This window comes from Geotrypetes seraphini, chromosome 1 (assembly GCF_902459505.1).
Source record: "Geotrypetes seraphini chromosome 1, aGeoSer1.1, whole genome shotgun sequence".
Taxonomy (NCBI): domain Eukaryota; kingdom Metazoa; phylum Chordata; class Amphibia; order Gymnophiona; family Dermophiidae; genus Geotrypetes; species Geotrypetes seraphini.
This window is the reverse complement of record NC_047084.1, coordinates 394,649,461-394,677,256: the sequence shown is the minus strand read 5'-3', so window position 1 is coordinate 394,677,256 and position 27,796 is coordinate 394,649,461. Positions and strand designations below refer to the sequence as shown.

At 43.2% G+C, this 27,796-nt stretch overlaps 1 protein-coding gene across 4 annotated transcripts in view; it reads right to left on the bottom strand.

Annotated features, from left to right (window-relative positions):
• Positions 1–27,796, bottom strand: part of TDRD7 (tudor domain containing 7) — a 719,490-nt gene that overhangs the window by 485,792 nt on the left and 205,902 nt on the right. For all 4 annotated transcript variants that reach the window (XM_033917728.1, XM_033917758.1, XM_033917748.1 and 1 more), the window contains exon 7: positions 17,929–18,500. In XM_033917728.1, coding sequence (XP_033773619.1) covers positions 17,929–18,500 — 572 coding nt within the window. The remainder of the gene's footprint in view (positions 1–17,928; positions 18,501–27,796) is intronic.

Sequence of the window (27,796 nt, the reverse complement as noted above, 5' to 3'; positions counted from 1 at the left end):
GAGATTTTCCTGAGACCAGAACTGCACCGGGCTGATGAGGACCAGTCATTACGGTTTTAGCAAAGGCAGATCGTGTTTGACGAACTTGCTGCACTTCTTTGAGGAGTAAACAGACAGATAGACAAGGGTGATCCAGTGGACATCGTATATCTGGATTTTCAGAAGGCATTCGACAAGGTTCTGCATGAACAACTACTTCGGAAAATTGCAAGCCATGGAATTGAGGGTGAAATACTCACGTGGATTAAAAACTGGCTGGAGCATAGAAAACAGAGTGTGGGTAAATTGACAATACTCGGACTGGAAGAGCGTCACCAGTGGGGTGCCGCAGGGCTCGATGCTTGGACCCGTGCTCTTTAACATCTTTATAAATGATCTGGACATAGGTACGACAAGCGAGGTGATTAAATTTGCGGATGATACGAAGTTATTCAGAGTAGTAAAGATGCAGGGGGATTGCGAAGATCTGCAACGTGACATAATCAGGCTTGAGGAATGGGCATCAACATGGCAGATGAGGTTCAACGTGGATAAGTGTAAAGTGATGCATGTCGGTAACAAAAATCTCATGCACGAATACAGGATGTCCGGGGCGGTACTTGGAGAGACCTCCCAGGAAAGGGACTTGGGAGTTCTGATCGACAAGTCGTTGAAGCCGTCCACACAATGTGCGGCGGCAGCAAAAAGGGCAAACAGAATGATAGGAATGATAAAGAAGGGGGATCATGAACAGGTTATCATGCCGCTGTACCGGGCCATGGTACACCCTCATCTGGAATACTGCGTCCAGCATTGGTCCAGAGAAGAGCGACTAAGATGGTTTAGGAGCTGGAGGAGCTGCCGTACAGCGAAAGATTAGAGAAACTGGGCCTCTTCTCTCTCGAACAGAGGAGATTGAGAGGGGACATGATCAAAATATTCAAGGTACTGAAGGGGATAGACTTAGTAGATAAGGACAGGTTGTTCACCCTCTCCAAGGTAGGGAGAACAAGAGGGCACTCTCTAAAGTTGAAAGGGGATAGATTCCGTACAAACGTAAGGAAGTTCTTCTTCACCCAGAGAGTGATAGAAAGCTGGAACGCCCTTCCAGAGGCTGTTATAGGGGAAAACACCCTCCAAGGATTCAAGACAAAGTTAGACAAGTTTCTGTTGAACAAGAACGTGCGCTGGTAGGGCTAATCTTAGTTAGGGTGCTGGTCTTAGACCAGAGGGCTGCCGCGTGAGCGGACTGCTGGGCATGATGGACCACTGGTCTGACTTAGCAGTGGCAATTCTTTTGTTCTTATGTCCAGACCTGCGCTTCCGGCCTCTCGCCAATGGCTGTAAAACCTGTCCGCTTTCCTGTTTTTGGCAGTGGCCATGAGATCGAACATGGGTCACGCTAACGTCCCCCCTCCCCTGCATTACCACCCCCTAACCTCCCCAACTAACCTCTAAATTGTTGGCCGGCTGGATGGGTTTTGCTGCCGTCCAGCTGGCAGGCCCACCTCGTCAAAATGAGGCGGTCCCGCCCCTTACCGGCCCATCCCCACTAAGTCTAAGGCTCTAGGAGCCTGGACCAATCAGGCCTTAGGCTTATCGGGTCCGCCCATTCCCACTAAGCCTAAGGCTTGATTGGTTCAGGCTTCTAGAGCCTGGGCCAATCAGGCCTTAGGCTTAGTGGGGATGGGCCGGGAAGGGGCAGGCCCGCCTCATTTCGACAAGGTGGGCCTGCTGTTTGGACGGCAGCAAGACCCATCCGGCCAGCCAACAATTTAGAGGTTAGTAGGGGGAAGGTTAGTTAGGGGGAGGTTATGGGGGGGTCATCTGGGGGGCAGTAGCGTAGGGGGGGGCGTTAGTGTGGGGGGTCCGGAGGGGGTGCGGCTTTCTGACAGGAGGGGTTGGGCACCCTCCTGCTAGTGATCAGGAGTTTTGCGGGGGTGGTATTCTGGCAGGAGGGGTTGGGCACCCTCCTGCTGGTGATCAGGAGTTTCTGGGGGTGGGTGGCGTTCCAGCAGGAAGGGTTAGGCACCCTCCTGCCAGCGATCAGGAGTGTCAGGGGTGCGCTCTTCTGGCAGGAGGTTAGGCACCCTCCTGCCGGCAATCGGACAGGCAGCCGCAGCTTCTATAGTTATCGTGGCAGGGAGATCCCTTGCCGCGTTAAGTATAGCGGCCGCGTCTACTTACAATTTAGGCCAGCATTTTGCTGGCCTACATTGTAAGCATCTCTTCCTCTACTAGGGAGACACATAGGGCCGCCTAGGTTCGCCTAAGGCCCTTAGGCGGTCTTGCGGGCCTCCCTAGGCTCCCGGAGACGTCTTCAATATAGGCGGCTTGCCTGAGGAGCATTTTTTTTTTAAACGTGCATCCCAATTGGCTTACAGATTCCTAAAATCAGGATGTACTTTGCAGAATCAGGGCTTAAGTGTTTATGAACAACTTAAGAAACTACAGGTGGACAAAGCCATTGGTCCGGATGGCATCCATCACAGGATTTTGAGGAGCTCAGAGGTTTTGGTGGCTTCACTTAAAAATTCACTTAAAAATTTATTCAATAAATCTCTGGAGATTGGAGTGGATCATGGGTTTGGAGAAGAGAAGATGTGGTTCCTCTTCACAAAAGTGGCTGCTGAGATGAAGCAGGAAACTACTTGAGGCCGGAAAGCCTCAAGTCAGTTATTGGAAAAATAATAGAAGTGTTGCTGAGAGGACAGTGAAACCTAAAGATCGATGTATAAAACACAGCAAATTATTGACATTACATTGTGCTTATTAACCACGTTACCAAAAGGTTCTACACGGTTTACATAAGATTATTAATTATAAACATGATCCGTGGAATAGGATGGATTAAGTAGTCGAGTATTTAGAGAAAAGATAAGTTTTCAACATTTCCTGAAATGTTTATAAGAATCAGCTGAGAGCAACAATGAACAAAATTCTTTTTCATGAGAGGCTGCCTGGGATGCTAAAGAATGATTAAGAAATTTCTTGCTTTTACAGGCCTTTACAGAAGGAAAATTGAACAAAGCATGAGTTTTTCTGCTGTATTTATGTGTGGCTATGGAGAAACTATCAGTCAGATAGGAGCTAAGCCATAAAAACCCACCCACATTCTGGACTAAAGCAGATTCTTTGATAGAATCCTGCTGTCACAAAGAATTTATAGCCCAATGGCGCACACTAAGGGCTCCTTTTACTAAGCCACGCTAGCGGTTTAACGCGCGTAATAGTGCATGCTAAACTGCCGGCCGAACTAGCCACTACCGCCTCCTCTTGAGCAGGCAGTAGTTTTTTGGCCAGCGCCAGGGTTAGCATGTGATGAAAAGTCGCACATGTTAACCCCGCTAGCGTGGCTTAGTATAAGGAGCCCTAAATGAGAAAATCCTGGACGAGCTGGCACCAATACAAATAAAGAACAGAATAAGCAGACTTCTACTCAAAAGACAATGTAGAAAACTCAAAAGAAACTGGAGAAAAACAAACCAGGAACACACAAAAACAGAATGGAGAAACCTGACCAAACAATACAAGACCAAACTAAATGGAAAGCATTCTACACCAAGTAGGTAGGCACAGAACTTCAAGGCTCAAAAAAACTATTCAAGCTATTAAGAGATCTCACCGACACCAAGCTCCACCTAGCCACCAATTGAAACTCCCCCCCTTCCCTCAGCAACCCAAATACTTCAAAAACAAAAATCATAAATGCCAGAACCACCTTTGAAAACACCCCAAGCCTACTGGACGAAGTCACTACAACCCACAGAAGGAGAGTCAGCCGCAGCAGACAGAACATGGACCGACTTTCCAACAATACAATGGCCAGACCTTAATTGAATCTATAAAAAATATAGCCAGACAGCATGCGTCCTTAAAAACTGCTCCCCTTACCTGTAAAAAACCACCTCTCCAAAATTTCTTGCTCACCTCATGAACTGGATACAATCACTGTTCAGAAAGGGCTCAGTGAAATAATCACCCCAATCAACAAAGACCCAAAGGGCGCAACTAACCTCCCCTCCAACTATAGACCCATCATTGCCTCAATACCAATATACATAAAACTAATGGAAGGCCTAGTGGCACAATACCTCATGAACTACCTAGAAGAGCACAACCTACTTCACCCCTCACAATCAGGATTCAGGTCCAACTACAACACAAAGACACTACTAGGGTCTCTTCTGGACACAGCACGGCAACACCTAAGCAAAGGAAAGAAAATGCTTGTCATACAACTAGACTTTTCAGCTGCATTTGACCTAGTAGATCATGCCATCCTAATACAAATACTAGAAGCAATAGGAATCACAGGCAGAATTCACACATGGTTCCAAGGATTCCTGCAAGCTAAGAACTATAAAATCAAAATAAACAAAGAAATATCTGAATCTTGGTCCAACCCCTGTGGTATCCCCCAAGGATCACCTTTATCTCCTATACTTTTTAACCTCTACGTCATCTCCCTTAGTACCTGCTTGGACAAATTAGGGATAACATCTTAAAGCTATACAGATGGCATTACCATCCTCCTTCCTTTTGACCACTCAATTACCATCAAAACAGGAAAACTGCATAGAAGCAGTTGAAGTGCAAAGCAGCAGTTGAAAAATGGATGACAGACCACAAACATAACAGACATAGAAATAAGATCCACCATACACCACATAATAACCCGCTCTAAAACTTCTCAGGGCGATGATAGGTCAATGCTGCATCATGCAATTGCAAATCAACAAAACAATCCAGAAATCCTTTGCAGTCATGCAGAACCTATGACAAATAAGAAAATTATTCGACAGGGAGCAATTCCAATTCCTGGTCCAGTCCCTAGTTTTGGGACTACTAGACTATTGCAACATCCTATACCTACCATGCCCTGCAAGCATGATAAAACAATTATAGACTTCAAAATACGGCCCTCAAACTGATCTACTCATTAAGCAAATATGGCCACATCACTACAGCATACCTAGACATGCACTAGCTCCCAATACAAGCATGATTATTATTCAAATTCTACTGTCTACTATACAAATTCCTGAATGGTGCTACCAACACCTACCTGAACGATTACTTTATCTGGAACACCTCAACCAGACCAAGGAGAACCCAGACTCCACCCCCGCAAATCAAAGGCATACATTGTAAGAGATTATACGACAGCTTACTAGCAACTCAGGCAGCAAAAAGAGACCACTGTCCAGCCCATATCCTGTTAACATCGCTGGATTATAAAAGTCTCCAAAGGTCTATAAAGACCCTGCTTTTTAGGAACTTTGTCAAGACAAGTTAATACCATAGCACAAACCAATAGTCCAAAAGGGTAATCAGGTAATGAAAAAGGTCACAATTTCAACAGTCTACTTCGCACAGTGGTAGGAAATGAATTCCAAAACACATTCCAGATTCGAGTGAATCACTTTCCAGAAACAGAGTCAATGTTATGTATTTGGGTATATTCCATCTTGAGCAAGTTTATTATATGCATCCGCCATTGTTGTAATGTGGGTGGACAGGAAGTCAGGCTCACTTTCTTCCCCATCAAAACGGATCTCTGTAAAAATGCTGAGTAGCCTCGAAGAATGGGAGACGGTAAAGAATAGATATCAAACACAATGCTAGGTTCCAACTTGATCCTGCAAGTCCACACGGAAGATAAATAACAGAGCAAAGCCCTCCCAAAGTTGTAGATATGAGGGCAGGACCAGAATATATATCCCAGGGAAAATGCAGGGAAGCCACACTTAGGACAACAGTGGGAAGCAGCAATACCAGTCAATTGTGTTCTTCTCGGAGAGAAGTGAAGCCATAGTGCAAATTTATATTGTAATTCCCAGTTGTTAACATTGTCATAGTCACTTTACAGATGGAGAGAACATAAAAATGATATACCTCCTTAGTTAAAACAAAGCCCAAGTCATCTTTAGGCCTGGGCATAGGAATAAGGCAGTTCAAATGTGGACGTTTGCAGTCCTTTGTGATGATAGAATAGATAGAATAGAGGCACCATATTTTGTGCTTCCACAAGTATAAAGGGATGCCAACTCCTCCTGGACATCTTCAGTCAGATCAGTCCAATGTAGGCTGGCTATATAATGTTTCAATTACAAGTAGGGGAAGATATTCATCGCTGTTAAAGAAAATTCAGCTTGAAGATCTTTGAACGGTTTCATTTTACCCTCCAAGGTCACAACCTATAGTAGGTATATGATGCCCTTCTGTTCTCTTCGAAAGGCCAAGGAAGATGAACCTGCAGGGAATCAAGGGTTAAATTGAATAGGCAGATAAGGAAATGCCTTTACAGAAAATTGGTGTCTCCTAGCAACCCAGCGCCAAACCGAGATCACTGAAGACAAAATATGTGAGTTTTAAGATTACAGGTTGTGGCTTGCCCATTGAATGCAAGTAGCAACTTAAATGTACATCATTCATTAAGGGTAATTCCAAATTCGAGACTGTAAGATCTATTGTCAGATGATACCAATCATTAATGATACTAATCATTAATGTGGTGCATACCACAAGCTACAGTAAGGTACTGAATATTCAACAACCCAAGTACTCCATACTGAGATGGTGTGCTTACCATAGCAAAGGAAAGCCTAGTCCGCCTCCCATACCAAATAAATGTTTATAATAAACACTAGTCTGAATAATTTCAGATGACTGAAAACTAATATGTGATATTACCTCACTTTTTTATGCTGATCCCAGAACTGTTCTTAGTTTTCTTCTATCACACACAGGTTTTTTTTTCACAATTTTACTTCAAAATTTATTGCTGTGTCAGTAGGTAATGAGTATTGTTGGAAGGACATACTTGGAGGAAAATTTCTCAATACAGACCTGTAAGCTTTTAGGCTGACACAACTGTTGCTGCTAGCTGTTATTGTGCCGGCAATCGGACAGGCGGCCGCAGCTTCTATAGCTTCCCTTGCCGCGTTAAGTATAGCTTTGCTTGCAAACGAGTATAGTATAGTATTGCTTGCAAACGAGCCAGGGATCCAGACTGCTTGTCTTTTCAAACTGCCTCTCAAGCTCAACAGCCATCTGGAGACCTTAACCTCCACTGGAACCTCACATGCACAGTCAGGGGGGAGGAAAGAAGTCAGCCCCAATCCTGGAAAAACTGCGCTCAATTCCAAGGCAGACAGGACCTGGGGTGAACCTTGCTCCAAGAAACCAGTCCCTGAGCTCCCAGATTGATAGTGCAGGTTGTCCAAGTAGGTGCACTGCAAGGCAGTCTACCCCTTGGATGCAGACCTCCAACCTGACAGTCTGCGCTCTCCCACAACCAGCTATGTCCCAAGATTGGGATCCTCTGCAGCAATGAAAAGCCTCGCAAGGGTAAGCAAAAACTCAATTTAATAGAAAAATAAACATGAACAGAAAAGACAAGTTTCTACCATCTCTTGCAGAGAGACAACTGAGGAATTGGAGGACTGTCCAGAGAGAGGGGAGGTGGAGCTAATGAGACTCTACAAGAACGCTAATGAGACTCTACAAGAATTCTCACGGGAACAATGACTACCCACAGGTTAAGGAATAATGTGTTTGTCACACTAAAAATAGAGTTTCTTCATATTCTCAACTGCAAGTGACTAAAGCTGAAGGTGCTTCATTATAATCCATCAGTGTTATAGCTATTTTATTCTCAAGCTATTTTACTATTTTCGGGCCCTTCATCCTTGCACTAATTCAAGAAAGTCTTCAAAAAAGCATAATGCCTATAGCATGGAAAGAAGCAGTCATTCGACCCATTATTAAAGACCAAAAAATTAGTTCTGAACAAAAATCCAATTACAGGCCAATCACAAATATCCCCTTCTTGGCAAAGTTAACTGAGAAGGTGGTATTTAATCAAGTATCCGAGTTCATAGAAAACAAACAAACATTTTACATCCTAACCAAACAGGCTTTAGACAGTATCATTATACCGAATATTCACTGATTGGCCTAACCACTTCCATACTTTACTTTTTAGTTCACCATACATCAGTCCTTCTGATTTCCCTTGATCTTTCATCTGCATTTGATACGATTGACCATAACCTTCTCATAGATAGATTACAGTCCATTGGCATTACAGATCAGGTTCTCCTCTGGTTCAAATCTTATTTTGAAAATCGCACTTCAATTGTATCCTTCAATAACACAACTTCAGAAAGTTTTTCAGTAACTTATGGTATCCCACAGGGGTCCATTCTTTCACCACTTTTGTTTAATATTTTTCTTGCACCACTTATGACCCTCTGCCAAGATATTGGCTTTACCGCTTATGCTTATGCAGATGATATTCAGCTTTTGCATCCACTTGACCCAACTAACCCCGCAGAAACATTAGAAATTAACAGGAAACTTGAGGAGATTCATCAATGGCTTGACACAAACAGATTAGCCCTCAATGTTAATAAATCAAACATCATGTTTTTCCCTTGGAAAGATAGTTCTAAAGTTTCTTTTCCAATTTCGATTAAAGGTACCGCCTTACAACTAATAAGTAATATCAAAATCTTAGGGGTGGTCTTTGATGAAAAACTGACTTATCATAATCATATTAGTAATATTGTTAAATCTTCTTTTTACAGACTTTGCCAAATTCATTCACTATCCAAATTTCTATGTCCAAAGTCTCTTAATATACTAATTCATTCCCTGGTTATTTCGAAAATTGATTATTGTAATGCTTTACTTATGGGAATAGCACAAAAAGAAATTAGACGTTTGCAGATCATTCAAAATACCTCAATTAAACTCATAATGAAAGCAAGGAAATTTGATCACGTCACTTCTCTTCTTAAGAAAGCACACTGGCTTCCAATAGCGCATCGAATTCAATATAAACTAAATCTACTTACTTTCAAATCCCTGTTATATAAAACCCCAGTTTTCATCTACAAGTTATTGATCACTTATACCCCAATCAGATCACTGAGATCTATTGACCAACATCTATTAGTTACACCCTCACTTAAAGTTATTAACACACAGCGGCACTTTATCTTCTCTGTTACAGCTCCTCAAACTTGGATCTCCCTCCCTATTTATCTCAGAGAAGAAAAGAACTTAGATAAATTTAAAAGTAAACTTAAGAGCTTTCTTTTCAAAGACGCTTATGATATTTAGGAGTCCCAGCCTATTTTTGCTTATTTTCATAAGGCTACTTCTTTTATTTCCCTCCTATTGTTTTTTACCATAATCGTCGTCCTTTCTATCATTATTATTGTATTTCATTACCCTGCCTTTCCCTTTGTTTTCCTTTGCTGTTTATTCTGTTAGTCTTTAATTTAATATGTTTTGTTCAGTGTCCATCTGTCTTTTATAACCCCTGTATTATCTGTAAATTGAATGATTTGTTCATCGCTTAGATATTTGAGTAAGCGATTAATCAAATACTTATTAAACTTGAAACTATTAAAGATATAATTTTTTCTTCAACTTAAGATAGAAAATATGAAAAATTTGGCAAGAATAAGGAACAGAGTTTCCTTAATATTTCCCATATCCATTACTTAGATGAAATACTGGTTAGAAAGCAATTTAAAGAGATATTGCATCCATGAAAGTTGGATGAATTGAGTTAGTTTCTATTCTTCCCCATAAGCAGCAGGAAGCAGTGCTTCTGATCTGAATTAGGTTTTAATTAATTAAGGTTCTGTTAGGAAAGTAGAATAGCTGTAAAGGTCACCAAGGCAATCTGATTACTGTGTTAGAATCAAAGGGTCTGTTTGTAACAGTCCCCTAAGAATCAAACCTATAAGGGAGAGGAAAAGTCCCAGGTAACCTTTCTAACAGGAGAGAAGAGAGAAGAAGACATTTCTCTGGGTAAGGAAACATTATTTTGCTCTGTATTGTGATAACTGTCATTCTAAGCAGCAAAAACAGTATACCATTTTCCCCCGAAAATAAGACCTACCCCAAAAATAAGCCCTAGCTTCCCCCCCCCCCCGACCCATCTCTCCCTCCCATCCGAACCTCGAGAGCAAAATAAATACCTTATAACAAACCGGCAGCGTCGCCAGCAATCTAGACAGGCTGCTTCGCGGCCTTCTATCGTCCAGGCATTCCTCTGCTGTGTTGATGATGATGTCATCTCTGCGGTATAGCTTGTATCCCGGTAGCACAGTATCCCAGACGTTGTCCTCGTTCCACCATGTTTCCATGATGTCTAGATTATCTTTTTGTGCCATAACTTCAATTCCCCCATTTTATTCCTTAGGCTCCTTGCGCTTGTGTACATACACTTAAGTTTGCGGCTTGTTACTTTCTTGCATTTCCATCCCCCTTCTGTTTTCCTCGCTTCCATCCTTTTTGATCCATTGGGATTTCCATCTTGCCTATGATCCGGTGAGTCTTCTCTGCAATCTTCTTGCATGGTAACCTCTGAGTATACCGTTTCCTAAACCATCAACTCTTGATCGACTGTCGGCTTTCCCCTTCTTCTTAGTTTAAAAACTTCTCAATTTCTCACTTGATGTTGCTTGCAAGTAGCCTCGTTCCATCTTGAAAAGTTCCTTAATAGGTTCATCATAGTCTAATGCATCCAGAAGCTCTGCCCTAGGCTCAGTAACAGCCACTAGTTTGACAGGAAAGGCCTTGCCCAGCTATCTAATATATTTAGTAAGAGAGTGTCCTTCAGGTGGTGATCTCCTTCTTGGGGAGCAGGAGGAAATGGATTCAATGGTATGCCATATGATTTCGGCGCAGACAGAGTGGGCTCACACTCAAGAGTCAGTATGGTGTCGTGAGAGATCAGAGTCAGTTGCAGGAAACCCAGGTGACTCTCTATAAGAAGAATGTCGAGAACGGCGAGACTGAAGAAACAATGCTCCTCGATGTCTTCGCTACCGATCTGATGAAGACGATGAGGAGCGATGGGAATCTCTTATCCCCAGAAACATGGGAAAGATGCGATGTTGATCAACAGTGTCTTGATGCAGAGCATCTAGTTGATGAAGAGTGTTGATGTATTGAAGGAGGACATCGATACCTTGATGTAGTGTCAATGTGGTGTTGAGGAGCGATGACTCACTGGAGTGTCTACGTCTACTGGTAGATCGATAAGAAGTAGACCGATGCCTCGATGGAGATCTGAACTTGGGACCCTGCTGCCTTGCAGTACTATGCTTAGGCTGGGCTGGTACCAAGGGAGTAGATATATGCACCGGTGTCACATGTAACATAAAAATGTCACCGATCTCTTTCCTGAAGAATTCATTGAGTTGCTCTTTGAAGAGCTGCACCGGTACCCTTGGCTCAACAGCCAGTACCATTAGTATGGCAGGGGGTCTAGGGGTGGGTGACCTCGAGGAGGATGCATGCCCTGAAGGAGACTGCAGAGATGAAGAGCAATGGTGTTGCCTTTTAGCTTGCATCGAGGGACTTGATGCTGTGGAGGCTTGCGACACTGGTTGGGAAGAGGATGACTTCTTAGCTGGCTTTCCTGATGCTGAAATCTCATCCGATGCTTTTCTTGTTGAATGTGACAAGCTTTCAATGAGCACTTCTGCAAGGTGGAACAGTGCAGGCAGGAGTCAACACGATGCTCAGGGCCCAAACACTGCAAACACCAGCAATGCAGATCAGTTATGGAAATAGGCCACTGGCATCGACAGCACTTTTTAAAGCCTGTCAATGGTTTCAACATAGATGGAAAGATTGTGGGGAGAATATGGCACAATGGTTACAGCTACAACCTCAGCACCCTGGGGTTGTGGGTAGAGAATGACACGGTGACAAAATTCATCATCGTTCCCGTCCCTGCGGATAACTGCGGGAAATAATCCCATGTCATTTTCTAGTGTCTATTTCAACCTTGGTCCTTCTACACCAGCATTCTTCAAAGCAAAGCTTGCGGATCAGTGGTTGTGCCCAATTATACTCCGATTCTTCCCTCTCTCCTTAAAGAATGACATGAAGATGGTTTCTCGCGGTTATCCGCGGGGACGGGAACGGTGATGAATTTTGTCACCGTATCATTCTCTAATTGTGGGTTCAAACCCACGCTGCTCCTTATGACCCTGGGCAAATCACTTAATCCCCCCCATTGCCCCAGGTACATTAGATAGATTGTGAGCCCATCAGGACAGACAGGGAAAAATGCTTGAGTACCTGAATAAACTCATGTAAACTATTCGAAGGTCTCCTGGGAGAACAGTATAGAAAATTAAATAAATAAAATTAACTCAATGATTAAATTTTGTGGAGAAACCACCGAAAAATAAACTGAAGGCTGAAAAGCCTTGCATGAAGGTATAAAACTCGCCACAAGGGCAGGAGTCCAAATGAGGAAAATAAATCATATTACTTTTTTTTAACATAGTATTTGAATAAAGAGATAAAAAATGTCCAGAGCCAGTCAGAAACATGATATGAGTTGAAAGCAATGCCGACTGATGAAATCCAGAAAAACACACTTCTTAGTTCTGCGGAGAATGAAGAACTGATGAACTGTGAGCCTACTACGGGCGGGAAGGCACTCACGCATGCATGGCGCGAGAAGTAACTAAGTTTCTTAAAACTTAAAGTGACAGTTCACTTAACACTGTCCATACCAGGCTCCGTTGATGACGCCACCCACATGTGAGAATATGCTGCCTGCTTGTCCTAGGATATTAACATAAGAATAACCTTACTGAATCAAACCAATGGTTCATCTAACCCAGTATCCCGTCTTCACGGAGGCCAATTGAAGTCACAAGTACCTAGCAAAAACCCAAATAGCAGCATTCCACAAAGATGTAGGTCAGCAAAATTTCTGTTTCTATTTCAAATACGATGCAGCTGCTGAGATGATCACGGCAAGGAAATTTCCCTGCTGTGATCAGTGGCAGGGAACTCTTCCCCTCTCATGAAGTTAGTTGGCAGGAGGGATGCCCAATCCCTCCTTCCGCCACCCCCAAACCCCCACCTCGAAGTCCCCCAGCAGGATGGATGCCCACTCCCTTCTGCCAGCAACCCCCCACCCCCCCGAATTCATGACCCCCCCCAAACATGGATACCCCTGAACTCCCAACCCTGACCCCAACCCACCCGTACCTTTTAGTAGTAAGGTCGGCCGGAGTGATGCCTACTCCCTCCAGCCGCCAGGCCTGCCTCTTCATAATGGCAGATTCCCCTTCCTGGTGCATCCTGGCCCCTCCCATTCTAGGATGCACTGGGAGTGGCCTAAGACTGATTGGCCAGATACCTAAAGGAGACCTAAGACTCTCAGGTGCCTAAGGACATATCTTGGTCTAGCCCTCATTAGGAAAGTTTTTCCATAGGGGGAAAAAAAATCATTTTAATCAACAAGGGGAAAATACAACCAGATTTAGTTACTTAAAGTAGTCATCATTATACTTATTAAACTTGAAGTTAATCAAAGTTGCTTACATATCAGTGTTTTCTGAAGACAGTAGTTCGCTACTTACAAAACCAAGTCACATCACAGGAACCAAAAATGGGATAGCTTCCAGAGCTTCCTTATTAGAGGCACAAGTCCCCTCTAAGCATGTGAGGAAGTTCCTTCAGCTTCTGTCACCTTGCATGTCCCAATTCTATTATTAATACAAGTAGTTCATCTCTAAAATGAGAAAGTTGAATAAGGTGCAAGTAGTGAACTACTGACTTCAGAGGATACTCACTATACATAAGAAATGTTCTCTTTCAAAACAAGAACTTCACCACTCAGGCCTGTACTTTCTAGACATGTCTTCAAAAGAAAAAATACAGATGAACTTCAAAACCCAGCTTAAAAAGGCCTGTCAAGTCGTTTTGAATATTAACTTAATTTATACAGATGGGCAAGCTAAAATAAAAGCTGGAAGACAAATATTTAGCGTGACAACAGCATGTATTCCCTTACTTTGGCATGTGTAACTTAACCATTAGCAGCATGTGGTGTATGTATTACAGAATAGATGGAATATATGGAAAATGAGAATGTATATAGAAAGTACACTGAGTAGCTACAGTCTAATAAGCAATAATGACATCAGCCTATCCTACATGCAAGCTTTATGGGCAGTGGAAAAACTGAAAGGCCCAATCCCTTCCTGTTACAGAGCCGTGTAAAAGTTTTGCATCACCTCTGAGTAATACATTGTTCTCTTTCTTGCTGGATCACAGCAATATTTCTGATGCCTACTGCTGCATATTATATACTGACATGTTCAGAATTTTATGTTCCATCATCCTGCACATTTTAAATTGATTTAGAATTTCAGATTTAATACTTGTAATACAGAAATTGCGGAATGTCAAAAATGTCGATATTTTGCGCCAAAACCAGATCGAAACAGTCCAATCAGATCACTCCATTTTCAACCAAAGGTATTTGTTTTGAGGAACCAATCACAGTGCATTCACGCACATATATAGAAAAGCAGGAAAATCAATTTTCATTACTGTCTGCAACTCCAGTGACTGCATAATCACAACATGAGAAAAGTTAGAAATCTTTCAAATGAAGAACGTGCGACGGTGGTTGTACTTAAATGAAGAAGGCTATTCAAGCGGGCAAATTGCAGTCAGGATGAAGTGCAATCAAAGTACAGTCATACGCTTGCTCAGTAAGAAAAGAGACAGGAAATGTGACTGACAGGGCTCGAAGTGGAAGACCACACAAATCCACTGTGTGAGAGGACAGGATTGTTCGCCGGATCTCAGTGGTAGATCGCAAACTCATATCACTAGAATTGTCAGCCAAGTGGCATGAAATGTATTCAGTGAACGTATCTGCCTCAAATGTACGTCGGCAGTGCCTGGAGTTTGGCCTACGTGACTGTAGAGTAGTGCTGCCCAATTCACAATTCAAATTGGTTCACCGATTCACTAAGGGTGAATCGATTCGAATCGTTTAAAAAAAATTAAAAAAAAATAAAAATTGGCTGATCCTCGCCCCCTAAAGCAGGAGCGGCAACGCTGCTCTTGCTGACCGGTCGCTGCTGCACCTGATTTAGAGGGCGAGGGGGGAGGGTCAGTCGGGAAGTGCTGGCGTCCAGTTTCCCCCCTGGCCTACCCGCAATGTTTACCTTTTAGGAGCAGCCTGCAGAGAAGATCGTGGTGCTAGTGATCTTTGCAAGGGAGGACAGGTGGGCAGGCCTTCAGGGGAGATGCAGGACTTCAAGAGGGGGACAGGCCTTCAGGGGAGACAGGCAGACCTTCAGGGGTGGGGTGCAGGCCATCAGGGGAGGGGGGCCCTGGTAAAGAAGTACACGGAGGGAGAGAAGGGGGAGTTCAAAGAGACGTGCATATGCCGGACTTTGGGGGGGAAGAAATAATGGGTCTAAAAATAGTGGAGAGGGGGAGAGATGATGGGCAATGGGATTTAGGGAGAGAAAGAACAGAAATTGAGAGAAGTTGGACACAAGGGATGGTGTGGAGGGGGGATAGAGATACTGGATAGGAGGGAGAGATGGTGGACCCTGGGGTGGTGGGGAAGGAGGGAGAGATGTTGGATGAAAGGGTAGTTAAGAAAAGGTGGATCTGTGGAAGGAGACAAAAAAAAGGAAAGATGCCAAAACTCCGGGTGAGGGAAGGGAAACGGAAGGGGAAGACAGAGATGGCAGATGGATGGTTAGCATGGAGAAAGAAGAAAGAAGGAGACCCTGGCAAGCAAGTTATCAGAAGACAATCAGAGCCTGGGACCAATAAGATTTGAATAATGACCAGACGACAAAAGATAGAAAAACTAATTCTATTTTCTGTTTTGTGATTACAATACGTCAGATTTGAAACGTGTATCCTGCCAGAGCTGGTGTTAGACTGCAAATGTGAGCTAGGATTTAACAAAGAGAGGAAAAGTCTTTTTTGTTTGTTTACACTACAACGCCAGTGTGGTTAGGAGAGGAGTGTGTGGCGCAGTGGTTGGATCTACAGCCTCAGCACCCTGGGGTTGTGGGTTCAAACCCCGAACTGCTCCTTGTGACCCTGGGCAAGTCACTTAATCCTCCATAGCCCCAGGTACGTTAGATAGATTGTGAGCCCACCGGGACAGAGAGGGAAAATACTTGAGTACCTGATTGTAAAAAAAACCCGCTTAGATAACCTTGATAGATGGTATATAAAATCCTAATAAACTTGAAACTTGAAGGCATAGGGGGTGAAGAGGCTATAAAATAAACCCACCAGGATGTTTGAAAAAAAATAAAAATAGAAACACCCAATTGGGCAGGAAAATCGAATCGAAAAACCAATTCAATAGGCTGAATTGAATCAAATTTTTTTTCCTGAATTGGGCAGCACTACTCTAGAGCAAGAAAGAAGCCATTGGTAACAGCAATGCAAAGAAAGCAACAGGTTGAGTGAGCCATAAAGTACAGCATGTGGACTCAGAGGTGTGGAAAAACATTCTCTTCAGCGATGAGAGTACTTTCTATGTGTTAAGAGGCCAGTGCAACACATTTGTAAGATGATTTAAGAATGAGGTTTTTAAACCACAGTGCCTGGTCTTGATTGCAAAGCATCCAACAAAAATCATGGTCTGGGGCTGTATGTCAGCCAATGGCATTGAACACTTTCAGGTGATTGATAGCATGATGACCGGTGCCAAGTATCTCTCCATTTTGCAAAACGTAATGGTTCCGTCTGCAAGGAGTCTCTTCCAGGGTGACTTCCACTTCCAGGATGACAATGCACCCTGTCATCGGGCAAAGATGGTGACAAAGTGAATGACATCGAGCCATATTCAGCGACTAGAATGGCCAGGGCAGTCACCAGATCTCAATCCAATTGAGAATTTGTGGAAAAATCTTGGTGTTCAGAAAACACCCAAAAACAAAGGTCGAGTTGATTGAAGCACCAATTAATGCTTGGCACCATATTGTACAGCCAGATGAACTCTGAAAATTAGTTCACTCCATGCTTCAACACTGCAAGCTTGTTATCAAGAACAAAGGCTGGCCCATACATTATTAGAATAGCAGAAAACAACCAGCCCTTTTCAGGGCTACCTCCTCTTGAAGGGGGTAACAGGTAAAATACAAATAAACTTAGTACGTATTGAAATAGCTAATGTTATCCATTTACGAAATAGACATTTGACATTCTGCAGTTTATGCGTTACAAGTCTTAAATCTAAAGTCTTAAATCAATTTAAAATGTGCAGGGTGTGCCTCAAGATTCTGTTCTTGGGCCTGCTCTTTTTAACATTTTTATAAACGATATTGCTGAAGGGTTGTCAGGTAAGATTTGCCTCTTGCGCACGATACCAAAATCTGCAATAGAGTAGACACGCCAGATGGTGTGAATAACATGAAGCCCTTTAAATCTCTATGGGCTTTAGGGCCATCAGCGCAGCGCAGCCACTAGCGTGCCTTTGTAAGAGAGGCCGTATATTTATAAGAAGCTAATTACCATAAACCAGTGTATCGCAAAGTGTGTGCCAGACGAGGAAGAGAGGCACAGCCGACTGCTTAGAGGACGTGCCTCTCATGGTGAGAGGCACATCTTGTAGTCAGTCAGCTGGTGCTGCGCCTCTCCTCCTCCAGCACCCCCCTACCCAATCTGGCGGTAATAGGAGGATCAGGGCTGCAGATTACGACATGATATCACGCATGTATATGATGTCATCGTATCAATGTCCATGCCCTCACACTGTAGCCCCGAGATTAATGTGCCGTAGCTTAAAAAATTTGCGGCACTGCCCTAAACAGACAAGGTGAAGGGGCCATGAGGGATAAATCTATGGGACAGGAATGAATCTAGGGAAGCATGGGTAGCTCTGCTGTATAACCTTTTCAAGGCTACTCTAGAGTAAGGAGAGGTCAAGGAGGACTGGATGGGTAGATAAAGATGCTATTCTAAAGTGGCATGAGGTAGTTTGCAACTGCTGCTATATTGTCAGAAACAGATTCAGTTACTGTACTTTAAATAAGGCTACAGCAGAACTCATTAATAAATCAGAGTGCTAAATTAGAAACTATATAGCCAATAAACTCTGGAAAAAATTAAACCATCTACCTGATAACTACTTCATTAGTGTTGCTCAGTTCAACTACCAAAACAGATTGTGATGCTTTATTTGGAATGATCAAAGGTGGGACAGTTGGTAAACTGTGATCTTCTATCCAAGAATATTCTTTTTTAACCATCAGATTCAGTTCATCATGGATGTGAATGCTGCTTGTATTATTCTGATTTTCATCTATATTGGGTTTTACTTTGGCATAAAGAATTGCCTTTGGGGGATTAGCAGATATATAGTCTACTGTACAAATATCTGATAGCAACTCAAGGTTCTGTAAAATATCCTGAGGGAGCTTCACTTTAAAGGTGTCCTCAAACACTTTGGGAAGCGCATTAGCCCAAAGACCATTACTGTATTTCATTAGAATTTTCATAAGCTTTTGTTTAATTTCACTGCTGGATGAGTGTTTATTAGCTGGAACCAATGGATTCATTATACACTCTGCTTTTGTATTAACAGGGTGAACAGATTTTTCCTGGTTAGTATCACTCTTCACTGAAATCATCTTGCTCATAGGTGGATAGAGTAAATCATCATTCTGACCATCACAACAAACCTTTTCAACCTATCAAAAAAAAGGAAGAATAACTTATTAAAGGATCTTATAGCTAAAAGATATAAAAAAACGTGAAAAACATTCCATTATTTCTATAGCTACATAACAAAGCCATCTTAAAATACCTGATTTACATGGTTCTACTCAATACATGCATCATGCCTTAACAGATAAAACCAAAGCACATAATGTTGTAACCTGATCAGAATCTTAAGAAATTAAACATGTCTAGGAATTACAATCAGAAATATTGAATTCATTAACATTTAGATAAAAAATTCCAGCCCAAGTTAAAACTGAATTAAAACATTACAAGAATTTGCTGTTCAAGAAGTTTTAACAGATGTTTCCTAAACAATAGAAACCTACTGCATATGCTCAACTATAAAAGGCGATCCTATGTATAACTGAGGGCAGTTTTGGGTCCAAGAATGGCTACATTTGATACTTCCTCCCCAGCTTATGCAATGATTTTCAAACAACCTTTGATAGTTTCACTACCTTGAACACTAATTTATTCAATCAAAAATTAGCTAAGATCACAAACCGGTTACTTGATTATAAAATTAGAACCAAGACAGATTAAAGGTAATCTAGCCCATTGTTTCTCAACCTGCGGTATGCGTACCTCAGGGGGTACACAGGTGGGCCACCTCCTGGGATCTCTCCCTGCCTGCCCTCCCCCCCCCCGAAGCCACCGTCACTGATTCCTTCCTGTCCCACTCCCGAAGCAGACCCTGCCACCTGACATGCTCTATCCCCACCCCCCACAGGGATGGGCCAGGAACGTGCAGCGACTGCACGCAGCCAGCCCACAAGCCTTCCTCAGACATCAATTCTGACATCGGAGAGAAGGTTCGGGGCTAGCCAATCGCTGTCTGGCTGGCTCAGAACCTTCTCTCCATCAGAATTGACGTCGGGGAAAGGCCTATGGGCTTGCCCCGTATAGTCACTATACGTGCCTGACCCATCCCTATTTCTGCAGTGGTGGCAATGACGTGGGAGAGGAAATGCAGCATGTCGGGTGGCAGGGTCAGCTTCTGGGGTGGGGTGGGGCAGGGAGAAATCGGCAGCAGCGCTGGCTTCAGCAGGGAAGCAGGCAGAGAGAGGAAGAAAAAGTTGTGGGTAATAAGAGTGTGTCGGGTGGCAGGGTTGGCTTCGGGGGTGGGGAGGCAGGGAGAAATTTGTAGCGGTGGCTTCAGCGGGGAAGCAAGCAGGAAGAGAGGAAGAAAATGTTACAGGGGGAATGATGTGCTTCAGGTGGCAGGGTCGACTTTGGGGGTGGGGAGGCAGGGAGAGAGGAAGAAAAAGTTGGACTCATGGAGGGACAGAGAGATGTTGGTTGGGGAATGGAATGAGGTCTGAAGTGAGGAAAGCAGGCAGGAGGCAGAAAGAAAAAAATATTGGATGCACAGTCAGAAGGAAGTGCAACCAGAGACTCATGAAATAACTACACAACAAAGGTAGGAAAAATGATTTTATTTTCAATTTAGTGATCAAAATGTGTCAGTTTTGACTAGGGAGTTCACTTGGTCTTTCATGGTTAGGCCTTGGTCCAGTATTATCCCCAGAACCTTCATTGTAGGTTGAATAGGGTAGCTGAGTTTGTTGATGCATAGTGATGCTGTGGTGACAAGTGGGTGTGGCAAGGCCACGAAGAATTTAGTTTTTTCTGGATTAAGCTTCAGTCTGAATTCTGTTGTCCATTGTTCCATCAAGTTTAGTACTTCTGTTGCCATAGGGGTAGCTTCAGAGAGAGAAGTAGCGAATGGGATAATGATTGTAAAGTCGTCTGCATAACTGAATAATTTTATACCTCGCTGGGCCAGCTGTGCGCCTAGTGAAGACATATAAACATTAAAGAACAGTGTGGATAATGGTGACCCCTGTGGAAAGCCAGATGGGTTTCTCCAGGTATTAGAGAGGTTGTAATTGAAACGTACTTGATAGGTGCGAGACATAAGGAAACCTTGGAACCAGTCTAATACCTCACCTCTGATGCCAATTTCGTCTAAACATTGTAACAATTTCTCATGATCCACTAAGTCAAAGGCTGAACTCATGTCAAATTGCATGATCAGGGCATTATGGCCCTTGCTGAATAAGGAGCGTAAGTAATCCAGGATCGCCGCAATCACTGTCTCGGTGCTAAACAGAGGTCTGAAGCCAGATTGGGTTTCATGTAAAAAGAGAGAACTTATCAAGATATTCCATTAATTGGGTATGTATCAGACCTTCCATGATTTTTACGAAGAGTGGGATGGATGCTACTGGTCTATAGTTGGTTACCGATGCTAAGGATTGTTTACGATTTTTTGGAACTGGGGTAATTATAATGTGACCGTTATTAGTTAGGAATTTTCCATTTTTAAAATTATCAGTCAGATAGTTCCACAATGTGAGTTTAAAGTTTAATGGGGCTGCTTTCATAATGTCAGGGGGACAGGGATCCAGAATGCAATGTGATTTGGTGTACTTGTTATATAGTTTGATGTAATTATTTCATTCTAGATCTTGAAAGGAGTTCCAAATCATATCTGCTGGTATTTTATTTTCTTGTATGTTGGCTATTTGTTGTGCACATATGTTGTTTGTCGAACAGTTGTTTCTTAGGTTTATAATTTTTGAATCAAAATGCTATGCTAGATCATTTGCTGAAGGATAGTTTAGCATTATGCATGGATTAAGTGTGGCATGTGGTGTCAAATAAATTTGTAACCAAGTTGAACAGTTTTTTTGTGTTGATTCCTTTTGAACTGTTATTGGATGTATTAATTTTGGATGAATAGAATGCTTTTCATTTTTCTTTTATCAATAGTTTATAGCTCTTTATGTTGGATCTCCAATTGTTTCGGTCTGATATTTTTCCCAGTTTTTTCCAAATCCTTTCTAGTCGTCTAACTAGTTGTTTCATTTTTAATAGTTCAGAGTCGAACCATTTATTATATTTATTTGAACAGTTTTTACTGTTTCGTTTAAGGGCAATTTTATCTAGAATGGATGTGCTTGTTTCATCCAATGATCCCTTCTCCTATTTCCTCTCGTAATTCGTAATGTGCCCAGTATTCATCTGGGTTGATATGACCCCTTGTGAGATGTTCTTTATCTTTAGGTGTGTTTTAGATTTTAGATGATTCCAGATTAAGTTAAAGTAGTAAGTAAAATGATCGGACCAGATATCATGACACCAGGTACCATCAAATAGAGAGATGGAAGGATCTAGGATCTCCTTTGTGGACGTCTAATTGATGGCCTTTTTCATGTGTTTGTGTGGGTAAAGGGAGATTGTAATTGAGCGAAGATAGGAAGTTTTTAAAGTCTTTCGCGTCTGGATTGTCCTCGTCCTCTAAATGTAGGTTTATGTCTCCTGCTATAATATTATATGAAGGAGTAATTGAATTATGTAGAACGAAATCGTAGAAGTCCTCTCTGGCATTTGAACAACTTTTCAGTGGGACATAAAATAGAATACAAGAGGGATTCTTCTAGTTCCTTGTTACTAATTTTGCATGCTAGTATTTCTAACTGGTTGGTTATTTTAGAGTCTAATAAGTCAAGTTCAGTTTCTTCCTGGAAGAAGGTCATTTAATATTGGATCCTCTTCAGACAGTAGCCATGTTTCCATTAGAAAGAGACATGCTATTTGCTTGCTGATGATCCAATCTTTGATTAAGAAAGCTTTGTTCCTTACCGATCTAGTGTTGAGGTAAGCGCAGGAACAGAAATGGATGTGATGGGTCTGGTGAGTGTGGTGGTTCTGATAGGTTTTACTTCCCTTGTCCTGTTTTTACTCTGATAGGTTTTACTTCCCTTGTCCTGTTTTTAAGGGTATGATGCTGTCTTCCGTTATTTGTGATTACTTTAATTTGATTTACTCTTTCTTCTTGTTGGTTAATTAAAAGTCTAATGGGTGCATCAGGGTGATATACAGAGTGAAGTTGTGGATAGAGTGACTTAACGTCCTTAATGTTATTGCTTATTAAATAGATCAATAGAAGCAATAGGAGATTCATGTTTGCAGATTGTTGCAATTCTTTCCTGTAACAATAGTTATGTTAATTTCCCTGTCACTTCCAGTGTTAAGTTTGGTTCAAAGCCGCAGGGGGGGGGAGGGGGCGAAGCTGGACTCCCACACCAACCCGGTCTCTCTCCCCTGCCGCGGGATGCTGCGATTCCGTTGGGGAAGCTCCTGATAGCAGTAAAGCTGGCCTGAAGAAGAGAAAAGTGAATTTGAAGCAGCAGGGGGTGTCGGGAGGTGGAGCTGGACTCCCACACCAACCTGGTCTCTCTCCCTGCCACGGGACGCTGCGATTCCATTGGGGCAGCTCCCAATAGCAGTGGAGCTGCCCTAAAGAATAGAAAAGTGAATTTGAAGCCACGTCGGGACCGTCGGGAGGCGGAGTTGGATTCCCACACTGACTCAGTCTCTCTCCCCTGCCGAGGGGACGTTGCGATTCCTTTGGGGTAGCTCCCGATAGCAGTGGAGCTGCCCTGAAGATAGTCTTATAGTTAAGAAGGACTATAATAGTGTTTTTTGAGATAGTTTTCAATACAGACACAAAGCGCTGTACATGTTGACATTTATAGACAGTCCCTGTTTGGAAGAGCATACAATCTAACATGGACAGACACGACATATAGGGTTGAGGATGCAGAACTCGTGGTGAAAGGAGTTAGTTGAAAGCACCCTCAAAGAGGTGGGTTTTTAACTGGGCATTGAACACTGCCAGAGACGGAACCCGCTATAGGAATTCGAGCAGCTTGTTCCAAGCATACGGCATAGCAAGGCAGAAAGGACAGAGTCTGGAGTTGGTAGTTGAAGAGAAGGGCACAGATAGGAAACACTTACTAGCTGAGCAGAGCTCATGGCGGGATCATAGGAGAAGTGAAAAGAGATAGTGAGAAACAGCTGAGTGAATGCATTTGTAGATCAGTAAAAGGAGTTTGAATTGTAGTCTAAAATGGATAGGAAGGTCATTGGAAACTTTAGTAAGGGCAGTTTATGTGGAATGCAGCAGGCGAAAGCCTGACAGAAGCAGATCCATAATTGCATGACCAATCTGTCGATCAAATCTGGAAAGATTCTGGAAAAAAACTGGAAGGTGGCGAACGTTACGCCGATCTTCAAAAAAGGTTTGAGGGGAGATCAGGGAAACTACAGACCGATGAGTCTGACCTCAGTACCGGGAAAGATGGTAGAGGCGCTGATAAAGGACCGCATCAATGATCAGCTTGACGTACACAATCTGATGAGGACCAGCCAGCACGGATTCATTAAAGGCAGATCTTGCCTGACGAACTTGCTGCACTTCTTCGAGGGAGTAAACTGGCGGATAGACAAGGGTGACCCGGTCGACATTGTATATCTTGATTTTCAGAAGGCGTTCAACAAAAGTTCCACATGAATGACTACTTTGGAAAATTGCATACCATAGAATCGAGGGTGAAATACTCACGCAGATTAAAAACTGGCTGGAGCATAGGAAACAGAGAGTGGGGGTAAATGGACAATTCTCAGACTGGAAGAGCGTCACCAGCGAGGTGCCACAGGGCTTGGTGCATGGACCCGTGCTCTTCAACATCTTTATAAACGATCTGGACATTGGTATGACGAGTGAGGTGATTAAATTTGCGGACTATACGAAGTTATACAGAGTAGAAGAACAGGGGGATTGCAAAGATCTGCAACGTGACATAACCAAGCTCGAGAAATAGGCATCGACATGACAAATGAGGTTCAACATGGGTAAGTGCATAGTGATGCATGTCGGGAACAAAAATCTCGTGCACAAATACAGGATGTCCGGGGCAATACTTGGAGAGACCTCCCAGGAAAGGAACTTGGGAGTTCTGATCGACAAGTCCATGAAGCTAGCTGCACAATGTGCTGTGGCGGCGAAAAGGGCGAACAAAATGCTAGGAATGATCAAGGGGATCACAAACAGAGTGGGCGGGGGGTAGTGTGTCAGCAACAAGATCTTGACTTGCACCCTGCTTTCAATCGGGAGTCAGTTAACTCTTTCAGTAGTGGGGTGGTACTCATCTGCGTCGATTTTCCCAACAGAAATCTTGCTGCTGCGTTTTGTAACATTTGAATTTGCCTGATCATGTACTTCAGAATACCCAGTAGATGTAGCATTACCATCCCAGTTTTCTGATTAATTTCCCCGGCGGAATAGACTTGGTAGATAAAGACAGACTGCTCACACTCTCCAAGGTAGGGAGAACGGGAGGGCATACCCCATTGGGCCAGAAAACCTGGACTGGAACAAAGCCTTTTCAGTTTCAGTTCCTTTCAACACCACACTAGTAAATTGAAATTTATTGCAGAGCTGAAATAACTCACTGAAAACCTGAAGCAGTTGTGGCTCCTGAAGATGCTGATCCAGCAAAACACAGCCCTATGTTGGGCCGACTGAACAGCATGACCATAAACTATAATCTATAAACTATAATCATTGTGGTTAAGCAACATGAGACTGTGGTAACAATTTACAATACAGCAAGAGAACATGTGATCATTTAAAAAACGGGACAATGTGGTGTTGAGAGGAACTGAAACTGAAAAGGCTTTGTTCCAGTCCAGGTTTTCTGGCCTAATGCGGTATTACCATTTAGCTATTTTATAAAGAAAACAGTTGTGTAATGTGATTTGTTCAGAGTGTGGTCTGGTAATATGTTATTTAAATCAGTGTGATATAAATATAAGAACATAAGAACTGCCATCTCCGGATCAGACCTAAGGACCATCGATCCGCACACGCGGAGGCCCAGTCAGGTGTACACCTGGTGTAATTTTAGTCACCCATATCCCTCTATGCCTTTCATAAGGAGATGTGCATCTAGTTTGCTTTTAAATCCTAGAACAGTGGATTCCGCAATAACCTCCTCTGGGAGGGCATTCCAGGTGTCCACCACTCATTGCGTGAAGCAGAACTTCCTGGTATTTGTCCTGGACTTGTTCCCCCCCCCCTTTGGACATTGTAAATAATTTTTTTCCTGCTCTATTTTGTCGATTCCTTTCAGCATTTTGAAAGTCTCAATCATATCCCCTCGCAGTCTCCTTTTCTCAAGGGAGAACAATCTCAGTCTCTTAAGTTGTTCCTCGTATTCCAAATTCTCCATACCTTTTATTAGCTTCGTTGCTCGTCTCTGCACCTAATGATAAGTACAATAGAAGGCTTCTTAAAATTAGTAGGTATTTATTGTTGAGTTAGCTGAAACTATTTTAAGTGATTTAAAGCCCTGTTTGTACTAATTAACATATTCGGATGGTACACTTAAAAACCATAAATCCATCATATCATTATATATCAAGGAGACAATTAGCAACTCTCAGGGTGGGTTCCAAGAATAAAGCATGACTTGACTTTATTAACAAAAAAGATTTGCAAAGTTAAGAACCTAATCTTTTGTTCTTGTACAATCCCACTCTATTATTCCTTGACAAGTGGGACATAACGGAAAAGTTCCGTAGAGTCAGTGTGGGACTGATGAGCCCACTGCCAAAACATCTCCAAGCATTTTCATAGGTACCCACAGTTAGCTACTCTCTTGTGCGGCACAAGTAGTCATCGTGTCCGAAGAATAGCCTCTGTGGACTAAGGTTGTGCACTCAATAGCCTATCAGTAAGACCAAAGCGGTCTGGAACCTGGAGTGCATTTGGGCTCTGCTTAAGCAGACAAGGATGGTAGGGAAGTCCAGGAGACCCTGATCCAGTAGCAAATGAACCAGGTCAGCCAGTCAGGTGCCACGAGAATCACCTGATCGGCGTATTTCATGGAGGGAAGACAAAGAATACCCTCCAGTGGCCAGGGCTGAACCAACATGTCTAAGCCTTCACTTCCTGGCTCACGACGGCAGCTAAAGAACTGCTCCACCTTCATATCGACTGCTGACGTCATGAGGTCAAACAACCTCACTGTTCCACTAAGAAGCTGAATTCTCTGGGACAGGGACCAATTTCCGGGATTCAGAAGCAATCCACCTGGACAGTATCCACTCCTGCCACATGAGCTGCAGAAAACACAAGGTGGTTTCTGCCCACTAAAAGAGAAGCTGAGCTCCTGGTGCCTCCCTGGTGAATGACATAAGACACTGCTCTGGCACTGTCTGAGCAAACATGCACCATCTGATTCTAGAGAAGATGCTCAAAGCTTAGAATCGTTAGAAGCTCCAGGCGATGGATTGACCATTTTCTCTCGGAGAGGAACCTCTGACCCTGAACCAGACTAACCAAGCAAAAAGCACCCCAGCCATACAAGCTGGCAACTATTGTCAGTATTACGCATTCAGATATCTGGAGGGGAAGACCCCAGGACAAAGATAGAGGACTCAACCACCAGACTAGACTGTTTTGAGCCTCTGCCATACAAGGGAGCCAGTAATGGATCCCTCTGCGAACTGCGAGAAATAAGCGCATACCGACGCGGGCGCAGATTGGCCCTCACCCAGGAAACTAAATCTATGGTCGCAATCATGGACCCAAGGCCCTTCCGGTTACTGTCAGGCCCTCGAGAATGAAGCCTCCAGGAAGGCACATATTAGGTGGCAAAGCCTCTATTAGCACAAACACCTCTTTCTGCCCTGTGGTGAAGCATACTCACAGGTATGCTTCACCATCCTGGGTCGGCATGAGGTGAGTCTTTCAAAGGGAGGTGAGTCTGTCAAAGGGAGATCACCCAGCCCAGATGTTGAAGCAGCTGAACAACCTCGCAATCTGCCGCATGCCCCTCAGACACAGATTGAGCTCCGATAAGCCCCCTCTGGCCAGATACAGAAAGACTTGAAATCCTGATATTTCGAAGGTTGGCTGGCATGACCACCAGCCTCTTGGTGAGGGTTCTGGACACCTTTGTCAACTTGAAGGGCAAGGCCACAAATTGGAAGTGCAGCTGAAGAACATGGAACCTCAGGTATCTCCTGTGGTATGGAAAAAATATGGGGGATATAGAGATAAGCTTCAGGCAGGTCCAGGGAATCTAAGAATGTCCCCTCGGAGCCACTGAGGCCATCATCGACTGAACCAAATCCATCCAGAAGAGTGGAACTTTTGAGAGCTACATTGACTGCCCTGAGGTCCAAGAACCGTCACCCATCTTCAGAGCCTCCCTTTGGCCCAATGACGTATGTCAAATGTCTGCTGGAGCCTGAATCTGTTTGACTCCGTTTGGCATACATCCGAGGGTAATCAAGGAACTGAAAGGGGTTATAGCTGAACTGCTTCAACTAATAACCAATCTATCGATCAACTCGAGAAGGATTCCGGAAGACTGGAAAGTGACGAATGTTACACCAATCTTCA